Raw genomic sequence first — 21,361 nt, 5'->3', positions numbered from 1 at the left:
GCATCGAAGACAGTTTTATTAAATAAGAAACAGCAATGCTGACCTCTCGTGGCCGCGCGAGCCCTTTGCAGCACGGTGTCTCAACCGAAGTCCTTGCTCATCGGCAGGGTAACACGGCTGCCTGGCCTTGGGGTATAAGGGCTGAGGGATGGAGCTGGCTGTCTGGATTGGTTGATGTGCTGTGCAGATTGCTGGAGGACAGCAGTCATGAAGCGCTGAGTACAGCCAAGTGGTGCTGAAGCTCAGTGTACAATTGCAATTCAATGTAAAAACAACAACCATAGAGAAGCATTTGGGCAACAGATTATCAGAAGATGAAATTCAACCTTGATCTGATGTTAAATGCATTGCAGAAAAATTTCTGGGTCATTAATATGTGGCACTGCCACCCAAATAACAAAGTGCAACTTCATGTGACAATTTTAATTTGCATCTGGACACAGCAGGGAGGTTGAAACTAGATGATTGTTAAGGTCCTTTTCAACCCAGGCCTTTCTATGATTCTATGATTCTATAACTTTGATATGTTCTCTGCCTGCCAATGTCACAGGACTAAGTTCAACAATTCAGGCCTTCTGAATTGCACTGAGATAGCATTGTCACAGGAAGAAGAAAAAATAATAAATTATATCATTAGACAGCTTCAACCAGACCCTGAAAGGTGGGCACTGGCAGGCATTAAAACCAGATGATAAAAGCTCCTTCCAATGAATTTTTCTTAAGTTTGCACAAGTGAATCATAACAAGAAAAAAAAAAAAAAGAAGTTAAAAGCAAAACTAAGAATCCTAGCAGATATAGGTGCCAATTAAACGGCTCCTTTCAGCAGTCTGGTGGTTTGTCTTATTCAAATGCAACTGGTGAAGCAAGCTTTGCCGATAAGTGATTATGAACCTGTTGGGTCCTAACAGAACAGAGGGGACCAAGCGGCAGGCAGCAGTGTGCTGCAGCACCAGTGCTCCATTGCCACACTGAGACCACCACATTTTAATGAAACAAGACCCTGCCCTGTATTTCTAAGCCATCTCCATCCCCTGAGCTCATACAGTCCACATTTGGATTGATAAATTCAAGGAATTTGCTCTCCTTCTAGCATTGCATATGTTACCTGGCTTATGCTAGTGTTTGTTGGCTTGCGCTTATTTCCTTTTAAAGGTTGCTTCTGAGCGTGCTTTTTCATGACCACAGCTTTGCCCATGCTCAGCCGAAGGGCAGATATTGCTAGCTCAGCACTGAGAGGCACTGCAGAGGGTGACAGCAGCACTGCTGCATCTAGAAAGGCCTGTGGCCCACAGGGCACAGCTCTGCCACATGCTCCAGTTAGGGTCCGATTCAAAGAGAGCAGAAGGCACTCGTGGGGCTCTGCAGGGCTCCATTTTACTGTCAGCTCTCTTCAGTGTTTTTATAAATGATCTGAACTCAGGACTTGAATGCATACTAAGGAAGTTTGTAGGTTATACCAAATTCAGAGGAGCTGCTGAATCTGGAAGGTGGAGAGGCCTTGTAGATAGTTCTTGACAAACTGGAAGGCTGAGCAATCACCAAGCACATGAAGCTCAAAACAAGTAAGTGCCGGATTCTGCATCAGGGACAAGGCAACCCTGGATATCCATGCAGACTGGGGGACAAGAGGCTGAGAGTAGCCCTATAGAAAGGGATCTGGGGGTTCTGGCTGGCATCAAGTTGTATCTGAGGCAGCAGTGTGGCCTAGCAGACAGGAAGGCCAGCCGTACCCTGGGGTGCACCAGGCCCAGCACTGCCACCAGGCAAGGGGAGGTGTTGTCCCACTGTGCTCTGTGCTGTGCAGCTGCACCACCAGCACTGGGGGCAGGGTTGGGTGGCACATAAAACATTTAGAGAGCAATGGAAGGAGGGCTACAAAGATGCCGAAGGGTCTGGAGGGCAAGGTGTGCAAGGAGCAGCTGAGGTCCCTGAGTTGTTCAGTCCAGAGCAGAGGAGCTGAAGGGAGGCCTGATGGCGGCTGCAGCTCCTCACAGGGAGCGGAGGGGCAGCGCTGAGCTCTGCTCTGTGTGACAACGACAGGGCCTGAGGGAACGGCATGGAGCTGCGTCAGGGGAGGGCAGCTGGGGTCAGGGAAAGGTCGCTGCTGAAGTTCAGTGTTTGGAGAGTGCCCTCAGACACAGGGTTTGGTTTTTGGTGGTGCTGTGAAGAGCCGGGAGCTGGATTTGAAGATCCTTCCAACCTGGGATATTTTGATTCACTGCACTTTCAGCACACTTTACAGTAGCCCAGAGATGGCACCAGTTGGGCTGTGTCCTTAGGGCTAAATGACTTAGCTCAAAGGTGAATGGATACCTGCTGTGTGCAAGATGTGAGTCAACCTGAGTGAAGTCTTTTCTTTCTTTCTTTTTTTTTTTTTTTTTTTGTATGAGGAGACTTGAAGAGAGGAATTTGGAAATCTCCAGTCCCTTTCCAAAACCTTTCATTAAAACAGCCCATAAAAGTAGTCTCTGGAAACTTTAGGAGGCCTTTAAGAAGGAAAAAAAAATTAAAATTAAAATTCAGTTTTATTGAACAAATGGGCACGACTGAAAATATTCAGAAAACTAAAATTAATTTGAAAATAATTAAAAATAGGAGAAGCTTAGTGTATGTTTCCAAGTCCTGAGTAATATTAAAGTAGCATTAAAAAGCTGCAAAGGAAATTTACTGTGAGCAGGTGTTTGAAATAATTGGGGGAGAAAAAGGGTTGACTATTAATTAATGAAGAATTATGAATGTCCCTTGTTGGACTTTTTTTCCTGTAGTCAACATATTTTTAACCACATGCACTTAGTGAACACATTTTAGAAGTGTGGAGTTGCTTTACAGACACACAGTGGGAGCAGAGTGTTTTTTTATCCACATTTATTTTATTTTTTCCAGTGGCGTGTATTTAGCAGGAGCTGTTGAGATGACTGAAATGCTATGACAAAGTCTTCCTCATCAGCCATAATGCACAAATTGCTAATATTAAAAAAAGAAATAACAACAACACCTCCTTGATGAGGCTCAAAGGCATTAAAATCTGAACCATAGTGACTGGCTTCAGAAAAAAACACAAAGGTCAAATGCAGGTGCAGCATCTCAATAGCAGAACAATATTGCAGCTGTCACTGATAAAGTTAAGGACTGCTAGAAGACTTTTTGGGGAGAAAGGGTAAGCAAAGCCTTTATGCAAAGACTACACAGTCAAATAACTTGGAAGAGTAATCTCTTACCTCCTTATGTAGCCCACATGCCAAAGGAAGAGGCTACCCAGCACAGCTGTGCTGAAATGATGAGTGATCTCTGGGCTGCATGGAGCTTACACAGGTGGGGTGTGTTTTCTTCAGACAGCAACACCAAATAACAAGCTGACAGTGAAATGCATAACAATTCAGAGAGAAAGGAGCTCTTTTAGCTATTTCAGCAATCTCTTCTTTTCTCTCTAGAGATCTCATCTAAGGACTTGCAGCAAGATTTCAGCTTCAGCCAGAAGTACTTCAAGCCCTAGTTGTTTGCAGAGAGAGCAGAGGCTTTGCTGCAAGGTGTGAGTACAAGATGTGAGCCTGAGCAGATCTTTGATTTAGATACTTAAATTTATTTTAATGGAATTGCCTCTTCCTTTGTGTATCTATACACTTTCATAGCCAGCACATACATAGGATAAAGGCACTGTTTCCATTACTTTCTAGTGCAAATGACAAGCACATTAAATACCACAAACAAAAACTCTATAGTAAACAAAATCAGCGTTTATTCTTGTTGTCTGTTTACAAGATTGCTTTAGGTTTTTCCAAGTGAACATGTACCAGAGAAACATGACTTAATCTACAAAACCAGATATGGAAGATGGCATGAAAATCCCCGTGCTTTGAGATTTAGTTGTCATATGCCTGTCTTCTAAGGGAAGTTGCTGTGGGGTACACAAATATTAGTTCTGCCACACCAGAATGTGCTTGCTAACTCTACTGACGTGGCTAAAAACGTATTTACAAAGCATTACCTCTACAGGTCTTCAACTTATACTTTAGACAGGTAGTTAGTTGTTCAGCTATTAAGCCTTCATGGAAGGTGAAAGAATCTAATGTCCCTAAATGGATTCATGCAGTATTTAGTTTTATTCACGCAAGACAAGAGGACAAGTATATATTGGTGATGATAAAAGTAGTACGTGAAGATGCAGCATGCTCCTGGAAAGCAGGAAGGAGTTTGGAGCATCGGTGCTCAGTCATCACTGCTGTGTCTTTGGCACTAAGCAGAACTACAATTCTTATCCCATATTAAGAGTTCACCAGCAGGAAAGTGCCGTGCTCACTGGTGGGGCCACGTGAAGGGAATGGGATGTTTTCAGATCCCTATTGGTGGAGAAGAGCAGAACACCTCCTGGTGGGAGAAGTTTTACTGAAAGAGGCTGCCTGTAATTCATAATGTCAGCATAAAACCAAAGATGCTAAAATATCTCAACACTTACTGCAGCAATTTAATCACACCAGAAAAATGTATTTTCACTGAACTTCTTCAACTGCTAAGAAATTAAGTTTCTCTTCATTTTAACTGGTCAAGACTAGGGCAAATTAGGTGTTCTGGGTTTTTTTTTTTTCCACAGAATCACAGAATCACAGAATTGTAGGGGTTGGAAGGGACCTCCAGAGATCATCGAGTCCAACCCCCCTGCCAAAGCAGGTTCCCTACAGTAGTTTTCTGTGAGGATGGAAGATTAAACTGAGCTCCCATGCTACTTGCATCTCAAAATGTGGACCAAAAATTTTCCTTATTTAATTCTGTAGAGCTGCACTGTTATTCCTGGTAGGAATCAAATTATGGAAGAGCTTAGCTTAGGCTTTCACTTCATTCAGATTCTGACATTGGAAGGAACATAAAAAAAAGAAACTAAGAAACTAAGAAGTAGCTTCTGTTGTTAACTCCAGACCAGATTTCACAGGTTGCCAACTGCGTACTCTTTGAGGGTACTCAGGAGTGACTGGCTTCAGGTTCTCACAAGTATGGTTACGATAGTAGGGAAATATTTCTGTTGTATATGTTTTCATCAGTTTCATAGCCTACAGGTTGTTCACTGTGTAAAAAGAGTTGGAAAGCCAGTGGCATCCACCTTGAATCAAATAGACTTGTTAGTAACTCTGATGCTAATGTTAGACTACTCTAGTGTATCCTGGGTAAAACTGAGATTTTATCTGGCTGAGTCTCTCTGCTGTATGTACATAAGTAGGAATAACAGCATCCTAATTCTTAAATATGTCAGGCAAATGAAATTCTGCTTTCCTAACTCAATCATGACGCTTTATCCCTGCTGCTACCAGTGATGTTGCTAATATCGCTCTGTTCCCTGGTGACCTCTGACTGTCTGTGGATACAAGGCTAAATGGAGTAACCACAGATAATGAAGTGCCCTTCTCGCTTCCAGCTCTCAAGCGCAGTAATTCACAGTTTCCACATAAAGTATCTTAAACCAACATGCAACACAAATGATCAATAAGCAAACTCCCATGGATGCTGTTGGATTAATAGAACCCAACTGACTTTTACCTAGTAGAAAATAAATAATGCTGTGCCAAAACAATAACTTAATATAATAGCGTTTAGTTATTTTTAGATGTATTTAAGGAACACAACAACATACACAGAACAGCAAGCTGCTCAAAGTGCAATGAGACAAAATTAGAAAGACAGTAAAGTGAAGCTATGTCAAGTATTATTTGACTAAAATTGCAACAGCCAGCAAATCTACGAACAAGCATATCTACAGGCATTTACTGCAGGCACACTGCTGTAGTGATAATTATGCAGTGTAATTTTTTGTATCCTTAATAGCAACAATGGTTTTAGTAATGGGCATTTCTCAGTGCTGCCAATCTAGAGATTTTGAGGCAGTAGCAGGAAGTATGCTCGGGAGTTTTCCCTTCAGCTGGACACCTGCAGGCCTGTGCTTGTGCCAGGAACCAAATAGTGCCTTCAATCACTGCAGGCTCTCACTCAAGCAATCCTCCTCCAACTGTCCCATTCATCCTTTGCTACAGTAGCCATTCCAAGGATGAAATGTTGGGCAGCTTATAGGTAAGACTCAAGAATACAACCATCATTATCCATGTTAGTAAGACTGAAAGATAAATCCCTTGAATATTTTAGCACCCTGCCTGGTTGCACAAGCAGGGAAGTAGAGAAGTACCCTGCCCTAAGCTCTTGCCTTTTGAAAGGGTCTTCCTTCTCAAAACAGTTGAAATGTGTCAAACTCTTCCATCCTTCCTAATAGTTCACATGTGTATTTCTGACTGAGAGCTGTACAGCTGACCTTGGTGGATGTGTGTAACAGAGGCCATGTTTCTCAATAATCTTCCAGAGTATCAGTGGCCAACTCAGCACATTGGACTCTACATGGGCTGATCCTTATGGCATGAAGCTCTGAAACACAACTCACTTGAACAGATCCACAAGTGATAAATTCTCTTAATTAAACTGAACAACAAAGCAGATAAGACTATAGTCACACTGTTGTTTTTAGTACACTTAATGAGATTCAAAATGCCATGCAATTTATTCGTACTCGTGTAAATGTCCACCACAGGAAAAACAAAACCCCAAATCTTTAATACTGGCAGTAAAGTGTGCAATGAGATCTTGTCATTCCAGAGTTAGCCAGCTGTATTTGAGACTGATCATTAACTTTTTTACTGTACCAAAAGCTAACAGTATTTTGAAGGTAGTCAGATAGGAATGGGAACTCCAGCCCTAACAGAAAGGTAGGTTGTCTATTTATTTTGCACAGGGAAACATGAATGGTGACTAAAGATAAAGCAGCCTAGCTTCTACCTAAAGGTTATATTTTGGTTTTCTTGCTTTGAGGCTGCTCAAGAGCTGCTTTCCCAGAAAAACTTCCATTTCTGCTAGTCAAAGCTTACTTCAGTTAAGACTACAGATAAGGATTTTAAGGTGGCAGTGCTGTATGTGGTATCACAGTTACATGGCAAATCACTGTGTGATTGTAGTAATGGTTCTCATCTATTCACAGCTATTACAACACATCAATATTTCTCAGATTTCAGAGCTGTAAGAAGCCCAATTGGCTTACAGAAGCAGTCTTAATAGATCTACCACAATGGCTTTAAAACATTGGATTGAACTGGCTGTAGATAATGTCATGGCCACGATGTCCCATTAGTGGGCCCTTTTATTTCATTTGTGAGTGCTATTCAGAAAGGACAAAGGTGTGAAAATAATTCATTGGGTGGTAATGAATAATGCTGTTCGGTTTTGTCTTCATGTTGATCCCCTTTAATAAAAGACATAAATATAAACATGTATGAAATATATAATTAAATATATAGAGATAACTATGTTAATCTGTAGTTTGAACAGAACTGGATTAATCAAAGAAAAACTAAAGGCACTGCAATATGTCAGCATCATGGAATAAAATACTTGCTATGTGTGTAGATCTGAAACCAGGCAGTCATATACAGCAGGGTATAAGTCTCATTCCAACCTCACAGCCTAAGCAAGTAAGACTGAGGTTCACTTAATAAAGAACCATATTCAAACAGTATCAGAATTCAGCTGTTCTGACTCCTTACTTAGAAAGGCTTGGGAGTAAGATAAAAAAGAGAGAAAAGAAATCTTTAGAAAAAACAGGGCTTATAATGAGCAGAAGACTGACTCTCCTCTTTGCCAATACTCTTAATCAGTTCTTAGCAATAAGGAAAGTCACTGGTGTGAAGTCAGCTTCTGTTAAAATAACTTGCAAAGCAGAGAAGAGAGTCTGCTTGGGCAAGACTGAATAGTGCCTTCTTTTCTTTCTCATGGAATTAATCCAAGTGTATTTAAAATGAACAGTAATTCACCAGGCTAAAAAATCATAAAATGTATTATGGTTGTAGCAAATTTGCCTATCTGCAAGGAAAGCCTCAATTCTCACTTCTCTTGGTATTAAATTATCATGGCTTTAAGTTGAGCAATTCCTTAGCTCATAAACTTCAAATCTTCTACATTATGCAGCTTTAAATTGACTTTTTTTGTTTTCTGTTTGTTTGGTTGGTTTTTGTGTGTGTGTGTGTGTTTTTATGATTTGATTCCAGTGTCAAACAGCCTTGCCTACACAGATAACAAAGTGCCAAGCTGTCTTCTTGGCTGACAAGAAACAGACAACTTAACCTGGTAATTTGAACCTTAAGGAGCATTTGATAATTAAATGAGAGTGGAGGACAAAATAGAAAAAACGTTATGAAACTGAGCAAATGTGGCACTCCTGGACATGGAGAACATGGAGCTCCAGAAGAAACAACTTCTTAATAGAAAAATACTCTCCTTCTTTTGAAAGCTGAATAGAGAAGCAGCAGCTCAGAGATTCTGGGATTTATCCTGCAGCGAAAGTGCTGTTGGTCCATTTAGTAAAAGACTCAGTCATGGCAGGGAGGTAAAGCACCAAGACTGCTGATATTTTCCAATCTCTTAGCAGCAGTAACCACACAGCAGCTTTTCTGCAAAACAAACAAAAGAAGAATCCAGTTATTTCAGCAGTGTACATTTTTTATTTGGCTAAGCATTCTGAGACGGCCACTCGGTGGTTTCTTTGTGCTTAAGGAAAAGAAGTGCTGAAGCAGTGCTGAAGATTCTTGTTTACAAGATTCTTGATTACTTGTTTACAATGGGCTCTTGCAAACATCTTATTTGTGAGATGTTTTATAGAACACTAAAAAGACAAGGCCTTCTCTGTTAGGTGGAGAACAGCTCCTGGATGTCTCCCATGAGACACATTTACTCTGCTTTTGTTCCTCTTGCTGTACACACCCCAGCATGGAAAGGGAGAGTGCATACCTCTCCGTTTATTTGTTACCACTGCAAGCACTTATGATGCCAGGTCTAAATCAGCTGGCACTTGGGTGTATTATTTTGGGGTAAATGTGGTAACCACACTACTTGCTTGATAAAAATAGCTTCAAAAACAAAGCAGGACTAGATCCACTCAAAGCAAGCTCAAATAAGCTCCAAATAGAAATAAACACAGAGGAAACAACACTGCAAAAGCCAAAACGAGGTTTCCCTCCATGTTATGTCATGAGTGAGTTACTATGCTACAAAGCAATAAAAGGTTTATTAGCAAACAGTTTTGACTGCTGTTGAGCAGTCAATTTATCTCAGAGTTGATGTGGGTTCCAATGGAAATGTGTGTAATACAGCGCTTCCTGGATTGGTGCGTTTTTAGTATTTGGTTGCTGTGCAGACAGTAACTTGAAATGGTAGATACAGACAAAACCTGTCTTGCAACAGGTCAAAAAAACCTCTTTTGAAATGTACTGCATAGAAGTACACAAGTGATTGGACCAACATTTCATGTAACCTCTTCCAGCACCAGTGAAGTGGGGATGAATGCTGAGGGCAAAATTTATTCCTAATGGATTCCCATTGCAGGAGGTGAAGCTGAGACGTTACGTATCAGACAGTTATGTGGCTTCATATGGCAAGCAGGAGATAATAATGGTACCTTAGTCCTCACTGACCTCCAGTGTACCATGGAAAGACAACTTCATGTACCCAGAATTGCTCATTTAAAGTTCATTAATTTGTGTGGGATTAGACCACACTGTATAGTACCTGGATTTAAATCCTCTGGTTAGTCAAAACAGGATGAAAAATTCAACCTCTCACAACAATCAATCTTTTTCATATGTTTCTGGACAAAATCTACTGCGAATAAAATCCATCGCATCCCTTGCCTTATCAAGCAGACAGTGGATGATGGCAGCACTAAAAACTTGCAAGCAATGAAAAATGTGCTACTTTTATTTTGGTACCCTGGTTGCTACTCATGATGCATGACTAAGAGGAAGTGGTTATACAATGTGTGTGTCCTCAGCCTTGTCCACATCTTGACCCCACTGAGTTTTGCCCAGAGATGTCCTCAGAACATCTGAGTGGTTCCCATGGTCCTTCAGCAGAGTCACTAACATCTGTGGTATTTTGTAAAAGGACTGGGAATTGTTATACTGGTTTATGGAGATACAGCAGCTCCTGAGATAGATAGCTGGATTTCAAAGTGGCTGAGCAAATATGCTTTGGTCAAAGAGTAGAGACGGAACATGAGAGTGGGCTTGAATCTCCCTGGCCACTATGGAGGAGGCAGCCAAGCCAGACTGAGAACCACTAATGAAGTTTTTGTTAATGAAAAGGCAAAGATGGGGAGATTGAAAGAGATGCTCTGTCAACACTGTTTTGGATGCTATGGGCTGAAAGGGCAGAGGAGTGTCCTGTCAGAATTAGGTCCTTAGAAGTGTGGAGCAAATTCTTTTAGGGAACACCTCACTTTCCTTTCAGTACAGTTACTGGAACTGCCCTGAGGGTCTGGCCCATGCCTTTACTAAAAAGTAATTACTTTTCATATTCCTACCTTTTAAAAACCATACTCTAACCACAGCATGAAAATCTGAAAGCTTTCAACACTGAAAAGTTATTGGGTGAAATATTGCCCCATGAGGTTTGCAGCACATATGGCTTCACATATACAAGGGTTTTTGTACGTTGCTGTGAGTTGGTACAAGTGATAGAGCCAGCTTACATTTTGAATGCTTTCCAAACAACAGTGAGGATAGTGGTGAATACATATTGGAATGTATAGTTAGAACTGTGCTTGGTTTTTGGCTTCCCACTGATCACTTCCACTGTGCAGTGGTATTTATTTATTTAAAAAAACACAACACTTAGGACCCCAAACAAACCTTCTGTTTTGCAGCTCTTTCAGAGATTACGGATCTGAAGGTGCCCGGCAATCACAGTCTCCTTTAACTTTCTTCTAGAGAAAAACAAAAAAAGAAAGACAGCTGCCATTACTGAAGCATTATTTGAAGATCAGTCACATCTCAGCTCTAGTTAAAGTAATGCTAAAACGCTGCAACATCAGCATCTTTAGTGAAGCTGGTTTGGAAAGTGCAAGTGGCATGAACAAAAAGTTTCTAGGGGAGGAGCCACAAAGGGTGCATGAATTGTAAGGTTCCTGTTAGGGGCAGGCTCTTCTTAAAAGAAAATTGGTGATAGGAAGCAGCATGCCAGGTGAGCAGCCTGTGCTCTTGCAGCATTTGGAAAAGACAGCCCGTTCCCCAGGTTACAACAGTCAGAGCCTCTCTGGAGCCAGACTAAAGGGACTGAATGCTGTTTTATGAAACAAACTCTCTTATTTTTACTGTCTGTGCTCACAATATAAAAATCTAATAAGCTCAAGGGCATTGCTGTTCAGGGAAATGACCAAGAAAATTAAATTTCAATTAAAGTTATAACAATTTATTTGATTATTATTATTTCCCATTTTACACTACTTCTGGTTACCCTTACTTTGTGTAACAGGAATGTCTCTCAAAGACAGCCTTGTCAGGACACTACTCAGTCCATACCCGCCCCAAACCCACACCTCTTATCAGCAGATCTACTACTATTTTACTATCATCAAATCTTTCATCTTATTTTATGAAGATCATTTTAATAATTAATAATATTCTTAGTGATAGGACAAGGGAGAATGGTTTTAAACTGAGACAGGGGAGGTTTAGGTTAGCTACTAAGAGGAATTTTTTCACTCAGAGGGTGGTGGGGCACTGGAACTGGTTGCCCAGAGAGGTTGTGGATGCCCCATCCCTGGAGGCATTCAAGGCCAGGCTGGATGTGGCTCTGGGCAGCCTGGTCTGCTGGTTGGTGACCCTGCAGTTAGCAAGGGGGTTGAAAACAGGTGGTCATTGTGATCCTTTTCAACCCAGGCCATTCTATGCTTCTATGATTCTATGATCCTAGGCATTACAGAAGTCATTTTACTTAACCTAGATTTGCTTTATCTGCAAAGGAGGTAGTGAATATTGCACTCAGTGCTGCAAAAAATCAGGAAGGTGATTAAAGTGATCCCTCCCTTGAACCACTGAACTACAGTGTGGACTCAGATTCATCCAACGAGAAGCTCATCAACAGTCTGAATCTCCCACACTTATCAGTTAAATTAATTACAGCAGCTAAGTAAAAGCGAGGGAACACACATGGCTTACACTGGCAAGAAATTCAGCAGCAAGGTGGACTCAAAAACAGATGAGGGAAATTTCAAAGCAAATAATGATATGCCAACAGAGACAGGCAACAGCAGATCTACAATGCACAAATATATTTAAATTTAGGAACCTGGAGCCTGCAGTGGAGCCTGTGGTCTGATAACCATGGGTGTTTTAAGGCAGCAGTTGCACTTATTCTCCAGCTAAAAGAAAAACAGAATCCTATTAAGTATTTTTCCTAGAATTTCATAATTCAACAATTATCTCCTACAGGTCTTGTGTTCTGCTGTCATGCAGTGCTGTCATTTTAGGATATTTTATGCCAGATGGCAGCTAGTCCAGGAAACCACTAGCAAAAACTCGTTCAGGTAACTTCAGAGAATGTTATGGACTCAGTGAACATCAATAAAATGGCATATAAAAATATTTTACATGGACATTAAAAACTTTGATCTGTAATGATAATTCTGCAGTGGAACAGTACAAGTGATACAAGTAGGACACAATGGTAGTGAGCACATGTTTCAAAGATCCAGGAATCACGTACCATTTTTCCTTGATGAGAAGCTTAGAGATGAAATCTTTGGCTTGCTCAGAAACATCTTGAAACTCCTCATCTTCAAAATCCCAGCTGCAGGCCAGGATATTGTTGAGAGTCTCGTTGTCATCATCACCCAAAAAAGGAGACAATCCACTGAGGCTAAGTAAAGAGGAATATGCTAAGTCTTTCTGTCTCTTTCCCTTCCTGTACATGATCTCTGATGTGACATCTGTGGTTGTTCTGTTACTTCTGGCCCACCTTAGAATTTTTATTACCTAAGAAAATTTCCAGACCATTCCCATTTTCTCTATTTACACTTTTAAATAATCACTTTTTCTCCCTAACAAAATAAACATTACAGTCTTTCATTGAGGGTCATATTTTCCAGATCTCTGACTGCTTTTGCAGACATATACTGAGAGTTTATCAAGAGGTCCACAGTATTCTAGTCTAATACCTAATTGCTCAAGATAGATAGTGTAGTGAAACAAAGAAGGAAAGGTAATGGTGATTGGAAAAAGGGTCAGATTCCTGAATATGGAATTTGGAAAGAGGCCTACATTTTCTACTTTGTGTACAGATTTTGTCAGTCTTCCAAATAACAACAAATTTGGATGACTGACACAGATAACCTGAAAACAGCTTACAAAGCAGATCAAATCCTACTTACAGCATGTAAGCAATGACTCCTACACTCCACATGTCTGTAGGAAAGGAGACAAATTCATAATTCACAACTTCAGGAGCAAGAAATTCAGGAGTTCCAAAGTTTACTCGAAGTTTTTCCCTGGGTTTATATCTAGTCAAAGGAAACATTAATAAAAGAACGTTATAGCTCTAAAGTTATATCGTAAGTTGCCCAGCACTTAGTGGGATGTCAGAAGCGTATGTGACATTCAGGAGGAGATCAAGGAACAGATAGAAGTACAAATTAAAAATAAATACCCATACATAGGAATGAAAAACATTTGTAAGCTTATATCATACTTCAGGATAAAACTCAACAACTAAACAAAGTAAGAAATTCAGATTTCAAAGATGACTTAGGGCAGCCTGTTACCGTGCTTTGGAATCTTCCCCATATCATAAGTTATAGTATCTGCTTAAACAAGAAAGTGATAAAGCATGAATTGTACTGTAAAAGGCCCTGATGTTCTCTCATGCTCTCTTTTGAGAATAGAACAGACAAGGGGTTCCACAAATTTTGTCGACTTCAGCTGTACCAGTATACTTATTTGTTAGAATCAGACTCTTTGAACCTTCAATCTGAAAAAAGGCTTCAGAACAAAACTTTTTTTACCCAACTTCAAACATTCCTTATTAAAAGATGTCTTTGGAACCAACTTGTCACAAGAGCAGTAGGAGACCATTATGGGTCAAAGATGTAACTGCAAAGAAGTAATATTTCTTTGCTTCTTTCCTCATTCATTTACAATTAGTAGTAACATAGGCACATACCTTCTTGCCAATCCAAAATCAATAATTTTTATTTGATTTGCAGATCGGTTCACGCACAGGATATTCTCAGGCTACCAAGAAAAACCAGAAAACACTTCAGTGAGAAACAAGCATGACAAACAGAGCTTTTAGAAAACCATCGGGTGAAAACCACTGAGAAAAAGGTAAACATGCCATAAGCACCTTTTTCTTTCCACCCTGATCAGATTTCTCAGTATGGGTATAACCTCTTCTATCACACAGCAGTTGAGGTTGGGTGTTCTGTGTCTTGATAACTGCATCTTTTTCTGCTTTTCAATTTGACATAAGGCAGCAGTTCAGATAAAGAACTTGTCGGGGGAATGAGACAGAGAATGTAGACTTCAATAGTGAGGTTTCAGGATGCTGGCATGGTGATTTTGTAGATCTTAGTAAGCTGACACTGGAATTTTTTAAAAAAAATTTTTAAACAAATTTACTGGGCTTTGAAATTTATGTCTTTAAGTTTCTGTATTCATAGATGATCTGGCATTAACTGTCTGATTGAGTACTGACATTTTATGCTAGTTACAGCAGCTTTATGTTTTCATCACATATTTTACCAGAAGGTGGGATTCACAGGTTAAATCCCTCTGGATTTTCACAGGGCCAATTGTTCTTCATTCCCCTGCAAGGAATCCACTGCTTACTAAATTACTCACAAATCAAACAGAAGGGAGCGAGGATAGAATCTGGCCAGTTGTCTTCAAAATGTAAATATCTAAAATAAATTCACTGCCAGCAGTTTTATAGTTTTATATACTTTGTCTCGTTGCTCGTTGAGTCCTCTTGGAAATAAAACAGCCCACAACACTTAAAACATTAGTTAACCTTCGTCACCATTACTAATTCATTTTAAACTCAGGACTTGTAAACATCATATGTCCATAGTTTCTGTGGTCATGGATGAGTATGGTCAAGATGAATTTCTTTCAATTTCAAACATTCTTCCTCAAACTCATTTGTTACTGACAACAACCTGTGAGTAAGCAAAATAGAATGGAGAATCTGTAACTGGACAGCACATGAAAAGAAAGGTCTCTGAGAAGAATTCATTACATTATATACGGGCCTCTTTGTCAGCAGTATGACATATAAAAACTGTGCCAACTCCAAGAACATAATTAATATGTCTCAAAGACTTATGTGAAATTCTTGATAGGTTTTTGGTATCTAGATGTTTATAAAGAAAGAGAAAAGTAAGTCTGGTAAAGCAAGTGAATTGATAAAGCAACTGAAACAGATCCCAATAATCATCTGTTCACTTGCTTAACATGTGCAATAATATAAATGCTAACAACTCAGTTATTACAAGCCAAAAACAGCAGCTGCAATAAAAATCTCAACAAAGGCAAAACTCTCTTTGCACTTTTTAGTTCTTTTTGCTTTATTATAAAGCTGAGGAATACGTTATGGGGACTTTATAGACACTTGTAAAACTAAAGACATCATCCCCTTTTATTTCTGGACTAAATAAAGGTAAGAAATATATAATCATAGAAAGGTTCAGGTTGCAGAGGACTTTAAAGATCAACTAGTTCCAACCCCCTTCCACGGGCAAGGCTTCCAGCCAGCAGATGAAGCTGCCCAGGGCCCCCTCCAACCTGGCTTTGAATGCCTCCAAGGATGGGGAATCCACCAGCTCTTTGGGCAGCCTATGCCAGCGCCTTACCACCCTATAAGTTAAAAAATTCTTCCTCGTGTCTAACCTAAATCTCCCCTCTTTTAGTTTAAGGCCATTGCCCCTTGTCCTTTTGCTATCAGACCATGTAAACAGCTGTTCCCCTCCTGCTTGGAAGCTCCAACAAGTACTGGAAAGCTGTTATGAGGTCTCCCTGGTTCCTTCTCTTCTCCAAGCTAAACAAGCCCAACTCCCTCAACTTTTCTTCATAAGAGAGGTGCTCCAGCCCTTCTGTCATTTTTGTGGCCCTCCTCTGGACCTGCTCAAACAACTCTACATCCTTATTGTGCTGGGGCAGCAGGTTTGGACACAGTACTCCAGATGTGGCCACAAGAGGGCAGAGCAGAGGGGGTACAATCACTTCCCTTGCCCTTGCTGGCCACCCATCTTTTGATGCAGCCTAGGATACTGTTGGCTTTCTAGACTGCAAGAGCGCACTGCTGGCTCATATCCAGCTTTTCATCCATCAGGACCCCCACGTCCTTCTCTGTATGGCTGCTCTCAATGAGTTCTTCTTCCAGCCTGTACTCATATCTGGAATCGCTGCAATTCAAGTGCAACGCCTTTCACTTGAGTTTGTTAAACCTCATTAAGTTCTCATTCTCATGTGCCCACTTTTTGAGTATGTCTAGGTCCTTCTGGATAGCATCCATGCTTTCTATCATGTCAGCTGCTTGAGGTACCACTCAGCTTGGTACCATCAGCAAACCTGCTGAGGGTGCACTCAATCCCACTGTCTGTCATTGATAAAGATCTTAAAGAGCACCAGCCCCAAAATGGACCACTGGGAAACACCACTCGTGACTGCCCTCCATCTGAATACAGAGACATTCACAACAGCCGTTTGGCTACAAGTATCCAACCAATCCTTTATCCACCTAATAGTCTAGCTTTCAAATCCATATTTCTCCATTTTATTATTTAATAAAAAATTGGTTCAAGGAAAGAAGATCCAGCTCGAATGTCCAGATTACTGAAACATACCTTTACAAATTGTTTTCTAAGTGTGACAGCAATTAGCAGTCAGCCAGTGTAAGAATATGCAGTTGGTAAATTTGGTTTTAGATAGAAGGGACTTTCTGTGTATACACTTGAATAGTTCAGATTGCCAAGAAAATACTCAGTGGAGAATCCCTCACTCTTTTCTGTACTTTCAGCTGTACTGGCAGTTTTTGTCTAACCTAACAGATGCTGTATTATTTGCATCAACCACTTTTTTTATTACTTTCATTTAGCAAATACTTTCTTATGTATTTGGCCTCAGCATGGTGTAAATGGAGTTAATTTCTATCCCATGGCTGATGCATAAGACAGAGATCTTGTGCAGCTGAATTACATAATATTTGCATAATATTTATAGATGGAAATGGAAAAAATGAAAATAGCAAGATATTGTTGCCAATATCTTTCTGGCTTTCTGTAAAATCATTCTGCAGAAAACTCAAGAGCTATGTAGCTTGATGACATATGACCATGATTCTCATCAAAGTTACTTCTGTAGTGATTTAACTGATCTCAATGTGGCTGAAGTAAATACACATCAGTTCAAGAAAAGCAGAATAAAGTTATTTGTTGTTTCTGCCATGGGAATCTGCTAAGCTGCATGGCCTAACATTAAAGAACAAAATTTCCACAGCTGTCACTGCGCAGAACAAACATGTAAGTTCTCTACCTTTAGATCCAAGTGAAGGATGTACATCTGGTGCATGTACTGAATTCCCTCGCAGATCTGTTTTATGAATGAGATTGTATCCATTTCTGTCAAATTGCAGTTCTCATCAATTATTCGATCAAATAATTCACCTCCTTCCACACTGATGAGAAGAGAAGATAATGAAGTGATCATCAAGTTCAAGTCCAAATCCAAACCCATGCAATTACAATTGTATAGAATTTAAACTGTTGACTATTTTAAGGATTCACAATCAGGTTCAGTGAGAGGGGTCTACAACATGAGCTTGTATTCTGATCTGAATTTCCCACATACTCGGTACTGATACATACTAGCCATAATTTCTTCAAAGTTTGAGAACCTAGTCTCCCATTCATTGAGAGATGCTGTCTTGGGACATAATTTTGCACCAGTGGAATTAATGACATCACATGGAAAACCAAGACAACATGCTACACAATCTGCATTAAATCCTTGGTCTTCTCCATCAGAGCTTAAGAGGGACATGATATAAAATTTCAATTTGAAGCAACATAAAATCAATGAAAATGACTTCTTAATTTCTCATTACATTTCAGAATACCTCTATCTTACCAACTGATATCTATGCTGACTTCTAGCTTTTGTGTTATACCAATTGTGTAAATCAAGTTCATGAGACTGCCTACTAATATACAGAAAAGTCAAGCTCTTCTGCCATGCATTTCAGTGTTCTAGTTGCATCCTTTTTGGCTTCTACAAAAAGAAGCAACATCTATTTGTTTTTAAGGCAGCTGTTTTGAAACTAATTAGCCTGATAAACCAGCATAAAAGACAGGTTAATCCATTCAGGCATCGAGTAAAAGATCGTCCACAGCATCTACAGTAGGCATCTATTCATTGTAAGACGTCTTTTCATTTGCCTCACAGAGGTGGAGATATTCTGAGATGCCTGTCTCTTAGTTGCCACAAAGTACCATTTGAAATTAAAGACAAGCTACATAACAGCTCTATCCTCAAATGGTATGGTGGCTTTACATCACCGGGAGTGTGGAGCATCACTTGAAAAAAATACATAAATGGCTCCATGGCACTTTTTCTTATTTTTTTCCCAATTATTGTTCCTGGGAACGTATTTCATATGCCCTTTCTACCTGCTAAAAGCTTTATTTCTAATTTCGGGCAAAATAAGAAGGAAACAAACAGTTCTAGCAAAAGTGGTAAAGACAGAAATTGGAAGAACACACTTACTATTCCATGACTAGGACAATGTCATTTTTTGACTCAAAGGCGTCATAGAGCTGGATAAGATTCACATGATTCAACTGGTTCATGACACTGATTTCATTCTTTACTTCATTCTGTAAAGAATCATGAATATTGTTTCAGAGGTTGTTTTTTTGTTGTTTTTTATTTTCTAAGACAGGTACATGGACAAAGACAAATTCAGTTTGAATCAGATATCTACGTTATCTTCATGTTTTCACTTGTGTTAAGCAAATCCAAGGTTTGCCTTTGTTCCTGCAATGGTAGACATCAAGGCAATAAGCACTAGACTGAACTCATAGCTTGAGTAGGGGGCTGCTTCAGTAATATGCAAGGAGAAAAAGGGAGGGGAAAAAAAGAGCAAAAGCACACATGGGCAAGCAGTAATCTGTCTAAGAAAAGTCCAGGACAGTCCTCAAAACCTCCCTCTTCAATCAGGGGGGAAAGACTGATGCCTCTGTTCAGTCCAGCTATTTTAAATGTGCAGTTTAGGGTGGCTGAGTCATTATCCAATGGTGCCAATCTCTCTTCTGACTATAATGGGATTCTTGATGATCAGCTTACCCACAGACAGCTATACCTTAGAGAACCACAGATAGCTGAGACAAATCCCACCCTTGACTACCATTAATGACACAGCTGTCACAGAAAAGATGCTAGGAATGTCTTTCTTATGAAAGCAAGCCCCAGATGGCCATGAGTTTTGCAAAACAGGTCAGACTAATTCTTCCCATTTATATTTGTGTTGATGTCAGGAGCCCAGATCAAGCCTGTAATCAGCATACCTCACAGTGACATGAATTCATTGCAGTAAGGATAGAGTGGGGGGGAGGGGGAAGTATGCTATTTCACAGGCCAGACCATCAGAAAAAACACTAATAGAATTAAAAGTAGGGAAAAAAAAAAAAAAAAAAAAGGAAAGGAAAGCCAAAGAAACACAAAGATCTGAAAAGAAAGTAGGAAAAGTTGTGATTAAAAAAGTAAAACAAAAAATATGAGAAAAGCCAGAAAGAAGACTTTGATGAGCAGAGAAACAGAGCTGCAGAGCCAATGGTAAATCAGCAGGTTTTATGACTATGATGGCTTGTGAGCCACTTGGACATGGTCTGTTGAGTAAGTGAAGAACAGTGTGGGGTCCATTAATGAACAGACTACCAACCTTCTCTTTATCTCCTCTGGCTTTTATAATTTTGGCTGCTAGCTTGAGACCTGTTGCTTTCTCTTCACATTTGTGTACCATACCAAATCGTCCTCTGGGGAAAAAAGGGAAAAAATATTGATCAGAACCACACAGTTGCATTGCCCTTGTGTGCAAACTAAGTTATACAGAATGGAAAAAATCCTCTCCCTACTGAGTTCCATTTCAATTGCTCTATTGCTGCTATTTTATTGTGTAAATCAGACTTGCTACCGCTCATTAAGGCACACCAAAATTACACTGTTGCAGTTGATATTATTCCACTTTTATGATTCATTAACATTCACTTCATTACTTCTAACATCTTTTAATGTGTGATGAGGTATCCAAGGCAAGCTAACAGAAATACATACTGTAATGATAATAACTCATAATAACTCACTTATGAGCACAATCTGCCTCTCCCCACCTCATCATTCTACCCCAAGGGAAGGCTGCGATTTCATGGTGAAACAATGCCTACTCAAGATCATGTTGCTACCAGAAATGACAATATCACTCTATCATAAACTATGGCAGCATGAAAGATCTAGCCACTTGGTCTGTCAGATTAGCTTGCTGATCTACCTGAAAACATTCAGGTATTTTCAGGGATGGGCTATGCTGAGGGAAAGAAGGCTACAATGTGTTTCTATGTCCCACTGGCTTCAATGTGAAGTACTGTCACATCCTAGAAGCATCATGACAAAACCTGAGGGCAGATGGCTGACCTAGAACAAAACCAAATACAAACCAACTTTGGTGGTGCCAAACCTTCAGCCAAAATTCACTCACACAGTAAAACCAACCTCCTGTTTTAATTCCTCTCTAAGTACTGTTAAAGCTTAGCCTTTCTAGGGAGGCACGATGCTTCCATTTACCTCCTGGGGTTCCTGGCTGTAAACTCTTGCCTTGCTTTACACGTTGATTGGATTCACTTGACTTACCCTCCCAAGATTTCATTCCTGTTGACATTATAATAACTGCTGATGCCCACCGTTTTGGCTGAAACAATCCGGTGATCAAATGGTGCTGGTGGAGTAGAAGTATCATCTATAGAAGAAAAAACAGCGTATGAGTGGTCACATGCAGTGCTTGTCTGCCTCATATATTTCAGTCCTTCTTTCCCCAAGATAAATTAAGAACTGAATAATCTTACTGTAAGTTAAATAGATATGTCTCTCTGTTATTCAGAAAGGGTTTTACTCCAGAGCTCTGGTTCAGAAAGCACAGTGTCACAGGGGAGCTACACTAAGACAAGTACTCCTCTACTTAGTTAGCACCTTCTGCACTGTGAGTGTCAGGAGCAGCATGAGGCTAGACTGCTAGACTAAGCCAGTGCAGCTTCATGCCCACAAGACAGTTTGTTTAGAAGATTTGGAAGGATTTTTTTCCTATCCAATTTTTAATTTCCCAGGAACTGTTAATAGATGAGTATATACTGTAATTCTCTCCTGGTATAGAAAGAGATACAGAGCTTTTCTGTAAGCCCAGCTAGATGATGTCATCTCCCTTCTTATGGTGTTCATAACAAAGAATCCCTTCTCTACTGGC

General features: G+C 40.0%; 1 protein-coding gene across 4 annotated transcripts in view; it reads right to left on the bottom strand.

The window, feature by feature from the left end:
• Nucleotides 1–3,715: 3,715 nt before the first annotated feature.
• MYLK4 (myosin light chain kinase family member 4) overlaps nt 3,716–21,361 on the bottom strand; it is an 80,993-nt gene continuing 63,347 nt past the window's right edge. For 3 of the 4 annotated variants that reach the window (XM_048939804.1, XM_048939805.1, XM_048939802.1), the window contains 10 exons: nt 20,755–20,860; nt 19,790–19,883; nt 18,616–18,725; nt 17,386–17,527; nt 14,015–14,085; nt 13,227–13,355; nt 12,563–12,715; nt 12,146–12,218; nt 10,708–10,781; nt 3,716–8,472 (listed from right to left, as the gene is read on the bottom strand). In XM_048939804.1, the coding sequence (XP_048795761.1) occupies nt 10,734–10,781; nt 12,146–12,218; nt 12,563–12,715; nt 13,227–13,355; nt 14,015–14,085; nt 17,386–17,527; nt 18,616–18,725; nt 19,790–19,883; nt 20,755–20,860 (926 nt within the window). In that variant the 3' untranslated portion in view covers nt 3,716–8,472; nt 10,708–10,733. The remainder of the gene's footprint in view (nt 8,473–10,707; nt 10,782–12,145; nt 12,219–12,562; nt 12,716–13,226; nt 13,356–14,014; nt 14,086–17,385; nt 17,528–18,615; nt 18,726–19,789; nt 19,884–20,754; nt 20,861–21,361) is intronic. The other variant, XM_048939803.1, reaches the window with a different exon arrangement.

Source organism: Lagopus muta, chromosome 3 (assembly GCF_023343835.1).
Source record: "Lagopus muta isolate bLagMut1 chromosome 3, bLagMut1 primary, whole genome shotgun sequence".
Classification (NCBI taxonomy): domain Eukaryota; kingdom Metazoa; phylum Chordata; class Aves; order Galliformes; family Phasianidae; genus Lagopus; species Lagopus muta.
The sequence above is the reverse complement of the archived record's forward strand: the minus strand, read 5'-3'. Positions and strand labels throughout refer to the sequence as shown.